This window comes from Saccopteryx bilineata, chromosome 1 (assembly GCF_036850765.1).
Source record: "Saccopteryx bilineata isolate mSacBil1 chromosome 1, mSacBil1_pri_phased_curated, whole genome shotgun sequence".
NCBI lineage: Eukaryota > Metazoa > Chordata > Mammalia > Chiroptera > Emballonuridae > Saccopteryx > Saccopteryx bilineata.
In genome coordinates this window covers 176,932,185-176,938,187 of record NC_089490.1, presented here as the reverse complement: position 1 = coordinate 176,938,187, position 6,003 = coordinate 176,932,185, and the positions used below count along the sequence as shown (strand labels likewise).

Here is a 6,003-nt window from a genome sequence, read left to right as displayed (position 1 = left end):
GACCCAAGGTCGCTGGCTTGAGCTAGGGGTTATTGGTCTGCTGAAGGCCCATGGTCAAGGCACATAAGAGCAATCAATGAACAACTAAGGTGTCGCAATGAAAAACTGATGATTGATGCTTCTCATCTCTCTCTGTTCCTGTCTGTCTGTCCCTATCTATCCTTCTCTCTGACTCTCTCTGTCTCTGTAAAAAAAAAAAAAAAGAAAAGAAAAAGAAAACAATGAAAAACCAACTGCTTTGGTGGGAAATTACATTTTTTTAAAAGTAATGAATAGGAAACAAACTGATAAGATATTTCAAATTATCTAGAAGACAACAGCACAACATGACCTAATAGGTTTATTTAGAATACTGCTCCCAGACCTTGCAAGAATACACTCCTCCCCCAAGAAACCTATTGTCTTACACAACAATTTTACCCTGGCTTGCTCCAAACTTGGCTTACTAAACCAACCAAATTCAAAACATGCAAGATAAAAAACAAACAAACAAAAAAAGACCCTCAGCATTTTTATCCTTCTTTTATAAAATTTTAACAAAACTCTACAGTTCAGATAAAATATACATAAACTTCTGTGTTCCCAACCTCTAAATATAACTCACCCTCATAAAGCAAATATATACATATTTTCACAAATCAGTATAGACCTTCTAAATAATCATTATATGTGTTGTTTTCTTTGCTAAAACCAAGTAGAAATTGCACTTACCAATTCCTTCAGTTTATATTTCTTTTCCCTCCAACGCTATTTGTATTAATGATGCTGCTAAGTTTAATTTTTACTTGAAGTACAAACTACATTAAACACTTTTCCGTACTATTAGAAAAATTAGCATAAAGTTAACGGTAAAACAAAGCATGTATTTTTAACAGATTTTGAATCGAGAATCAACACTAGCAGCTTGAAGATATGTTTGTTTTATGTTTGGTTTTTTGTGTTTTGTGTTTGTTTGTTTTCAAAATAAAGTGTTCAGAACGTTTTCAATTTTGAATGCCTTAAGGTGGGCTTGTATCCTTCAGTTTGTCGCAGGTCTCTCCAAACCTCTTATATAATATCTGACATTCATATACTCATGGTACTTCTCCAGCCCAGTAGGCACTTGAGTTTGCCAGTTCCTCCTTCATGCAGATAAACCAGAAATTAAAAAATGAATAATTTCCTCCTACTTATAGAAAACTTTTGATTGTCTTTCAAATTTACCTCTAAAATGAGTAATGGACTTTTTTCCAAGATAACAAAATTTGTGGCATGTTGACTTAAAAATATTTGACTGGCCTTATGTCAGTGGTAGCCTCTTCTTTTTTTTTTTTAATTAAATTTTTTTAAATTTTATTTTATTTATTCATTTTAGAGAGGAGAGAGAAAGGAAGAGAGAGAGAGGAGAGAGAGACAGAGAGAGAAGGTGGGGAGGAGCTGGAAGCATCAACTCCCATATGTGCCTTGACCAGGCAAGCCCAGGGTTTCGAACCGGCGATCTCAGCATTTCCAGGTGGACACTTTATCCACTGCGCCACCACAGGTCAGGCAGTGGTAGCCTCTTCTAAACGGGAAAATACTATGGAATGTTGTGTCATGTCTTCTATTTATTTGATGAAGTTGTGTCCACAGCGACATTAGGTAATTTTGCATTATCAAATTATTTTCAATTGCATATTTGTAATTATATTCCAAAACACTAAAGTGCTTAAAGGAAATATTATTAATAACCTTTATAACTTTCCAGACTTTCCTTTAAAAATATCAGAACACTTTAAATTATTTAACATATAGTTTACAAAATATTATTTCCTTTATAATATAAAAAATCCAGTCTCACAGAATAACAACAGAGAATTGACACTCACTGTCTAGGATATTAATCCCCAAGACCACATTATTTTCTTAACAAAACTGACCTATAGAATTGTATTTTTATTTAAAAAAAAACATTCTATTTAATAACTTGGGAAATATTTGTGCAATACTTTAAATGAGTGCAAGAATTTGAGAACTTGAAAACAAAGGTTAAGCAGTTTCCATTTTCCTCATCTTTTTTTTTGTAAACACTACCTCATAGATCATTTTAAAATTATGTTATCAGAAAAATACAAAAAATAAAAATAAAATTATTATGTTAACCAATTATTTTGATTTATTAGAACTTTCCTCAACCAAAATAATACTAAGCTACCTGTGTTAATATTAACTGCTTTCTAGCCAGCTCCTAGTAGTTTGCTATTATGATACTGCAAATGTTTTTTCTCTAATTTTCATCTTTACTCCTAGTCCAACTCTAGTTTATTTTAATCTAGTTTTATTTTATCAAAAAAATAAGCAAACATTAATTTGAAAAAGGTATTGGGAGTAATGAATACAAAATAATCTCTTAAAGACTTTTCCTATACCATTATGATTTATTCTAATATGTATCCTTAAAAATGAAAATGACAGAATTAGTTTAAATAGCAAAGAATAGTTAAAATATTGTTTCTGATATATAACGTAAGAGACATATAAAGAGTAGCAAAAATCCCCTGAGTTAGTTATTTTCAACCTGATTGAACAATGAAATTGTCTGGGAAGTTTTTTAAATTACTGGTGCCCAGACAAATCACCCAGAAATTCTGATTTAACTGGTTTGGAACACATCCCGGCCAGGAGATTTTTAAAACTCCCCAGATAATTCAAAAATATAACCAGTGTTGAGAATCACTGATCTATCTGCAGATGACTAATCTGTTCTTAACTTTGATTACACATTGGACTTGCTCTTAGCCAGAAGGCTGAGAATCGATTTCTTTACCTACAAATTAGAATCAATGGGTGCATTTAAAAAATATAGCTTCCCAGAGTCTACTCCTGGAGATTCAAATTCAATTTGTCTGGAGTGGAACCCAGTATTATTACTGTTTGGTTGGTTAGTTGGTTTTTATCATTTTTTTCAGTATCATGACTTTAATGTGAAGTCAATGTTAAGAATTATTAGTCAAGAATCAAAATGTTTAACATCGCAGCATGGGAGATGATACTGTCATTGTATTTTTTTGTTTTTTTGTTTTTTATGACAAACTATAACCCCTGTCCAGTATAAGAAGTCAGTGGCACAAATTTGTTTTATAACTAATGTAAATTAATTTTGTTTTAAAAGTTATTATTTGCAGTAGCAGTTATTTTACAGCATACAGTTCTGTCATTGAGAGGTTTTAGATTTGATCTCCCTGTAAATTTTAGTCAAACTGATCATTGTATTTTTATCTGTAAGTCAGATTTTCCAATTGCTCAGACAGAGTGTCGACATAGTGTTGCCACATGGATCAGATTGAAAGTGACGTTGGGTGATGTCTAGCAATGTTGTTGCTGTAAGGGATGATGTCTCCGACACGCTATAAATGCACATAAAAGCAGCACAACCTCACAAATAGCTTTCTATAATATCTGGATATAAGAACGCCCCCTTTTGAACCGAAAACATGAAGAAAGGTATGAAGAAATTTAAATATTTTTAATAACGCTGAACATGCAAGTAACAAAGAAAATATTTATAATCCATTCAACTGGGCTTGGAAGAAGATGGCCCCGGTGAAGAGAAAGAGGTGGAGTCACAGTGCAGAAGGGTTCAGAAGCACATGGTGCGACCTGAGTCTGAAAACCAGTTCAGTCTCGCGACCCAATCCAGCACGCGTTTGCCCGCCCGCCAGTTGCTGACCTCCTGACCTCCAGGAGGCGGGGCCAGGATGTGGGCAGCACATGACAAAACGGCCAAAGGGCATTCCACCCGCGTTTTGCTCAGCTGCAACCATGGAGAATGTGGCCATGGGCGACGATGCCAAGCCCGACGCGGACAGCCTGCAGGTCCTGCGGGACCTGGCCAACCGCCTGCGCATCCACTCCATCAGGGCCACGTGTGCCTCCAACTCCGGCCACCCCACGTCGTGCTGCAGCGCGGCCGAGATCATGTCTGTGCTCTTCTTCCACGCCATGAGGTACAAGCCGGCCCACCCGGAACACCCCGACAACGACAGGTTCATCCTCTCCAAGGGCCACGCAGCTCCCGTTCTCTATGCTGCGTGGGCAGAAGTGGGTGACATCAGTGAATCGGACTTGCTGAACTTGAGGAAAATTCACTGTGATTTAGAGGGACACCCCACTCCCAGACTGTCCTTTGTTGATGTGGCAACCGGGTCGCTCGGGCAAGGACTAGGTGCCGCGTGTGGAATGGCTTATACCGGCTTGCACTTTGACAAGGCCAGCTACCGGGTGTTCTGCCTTCTGGGGGATGGCGAGTCCTCAGAAGGTTCGGTCTGGGAGGCGTTGGCCTTTGCCTCTTACCACAATTTGGACAATCTTGTGGCAGTCTTCGATGTGAACCGTTTGGGACAAAGTGGCGCCACGCCCCTTGAGCATTGCACGGATCTCTATCAGAAACGCTGTGAAGCCTTTGGGTGGAATACGTACGTAGTCGACGGCCATGATGTGGAGGCCTTGTGCCAAGCATTTCGGCAAGCAGCTCAAGTGAAGAACAAACCCACTGCCATCATTGCAAAGACCTTCAAGGGCCGGGGTATTCCAAACGTTGAAGATGCAGAAAATTGGCATGGAAAGCCAATGCCAAAGGAAAGAGAAGATGCCATCATCAAATTAATTGAGAGTCAGATACAGACCAAGAAGAATCTCATACCGAAACCCCCTGTTGAAGATTCACCTCAAATCAGCATCAAGAATATAAAAATGGCCTCTCTACCTGATTATAAAGTTGGTGACAAGCTAGCTACTCAGAAAGCCTGTGATTTGGCTTTGTCTAAACTGGGCCATGCAAACAAAAGGGTTATTGTCCTGGATAGTGACACAAAGAGCTCCACCTTTTCTGAGATATTCAAGAAAGAACACCATGACCGTGTTATTGAGTGTTTAATTACTGAGCAAAATATGGTAAGTGTGGCACTGGGCTGTGCGACACGTGGTCGAACCATTGCTTTTGTTGGTACCTTTGCTACATTTTTAACCCGAGCATTTGATCAGATCCGAATGGGAGCCATATCTCAAACCAATATCAATCTTATTGGCTCCCACTGCGGGGTATCCGCTGGTGAAGATGGACCCTCCCAGTTGGCCTTGGAGGATCTAGCCATGTTTCGAAGCATTCCCAATTGCACCGTTTTCTATCCAAGCGATGCCATCTCGACCGAGCACGCTGTTTATCTAGCTGCCAATACCAAAGGGATGTGCTTCATTCGGACCAACCCAACAGAAACTGCAGTAATTTATAGTCCACAAGAAAATTTTGAGATTGGACAGGCCAAGGTCATTCGCCACAGCGTCAATGACAAAGTCACAGTTATTGGAGCAGGAGTTACTCTGCATGAAGCCTTAGCAGCTGCTGCTGATCTTTCTGAACAAGATATTTCTATTCGTGTCATTGACCCATTTACCATTAAACCCCTAGATGCTGCCACCATCATCTCCAATGTGAAAGCTACAGGCGGTAGGGTTATCACGGTGGAGGAGCACTACCGAGAAGGTGGCATTGGAGAAGCTGTATGTGCAGCTCTCTCTGGGGAGCCTGACATCCTTGTTCACCAGTTGGCTGTGTCAGGAGCCCCTCAAAGTGGGAAACCTAGCGAATTGTTGGATATGTTTGGAATCAGTGCCAGACACATCATAGAGGCTGTGAAGTATACTATACTGAATTAAAATAGCTGTGTTCTTTAAAAGTCAGTCTGTTGGCTTTGGTATTAAAATACTGTTATCTTTATATTATATTCATGCTCGATGTACAAAATCATTATATCTATATTGTATGGTTTTAAAAAGCATTTAATATCTGTCTATATTTTTAATTCAGAAATTCAAGTTATTCTTCTGTTAAACTGTGGTTATATAAATATATACCAATGTCACTCTCAGTTTTGAATCATTGAAGTCGGTTATAACATTTTAAGTAACAGAATAGGAAACAAAACAACTACACAAATAACTCTCTAGGTTGGAACTCAACATAGAGGTAATAGTTTCTTAAATGTA

At 38.5% G+C, this 6,003-nt stretch overlaps 1 protein-coding gene across 2 annotated transcripts; it reads left to right on the top strand.

Moving 5' to 3' along the window:
* The first annotated feature begins 3,795 nt into the window (after positions 1–3,795).
* TKTL2 (transketolase like 2) lies at positions 3,796–5,673 on the top strand. 2 transcript variants are annotated; one of them, XM_066253445.1, is made up of 2 exons: positions 3,808–4,020; positions 4,135–5,673. In XM_066253445.1, the coding sequence occupies exons 1-2, from the start codon at positions 3,937–3,939 to the stop codon at positions 5,671–5,673; spliced, it is 1,623 nt and encodes a 540-aa protein (XP_066109542.1). In that variant the 5' UTR covers positions 3,808–3,936. The 2 variants fall into 2 exon arrangements, with proteins under 2 accessions (XP_066109541.1, XP_066109542.1); XM_066253444.1 differs by having other exon boundaries at positions 3,796–5,673.
* Positions 5,674–6,003: the final 330 nt, after the last annotated feature.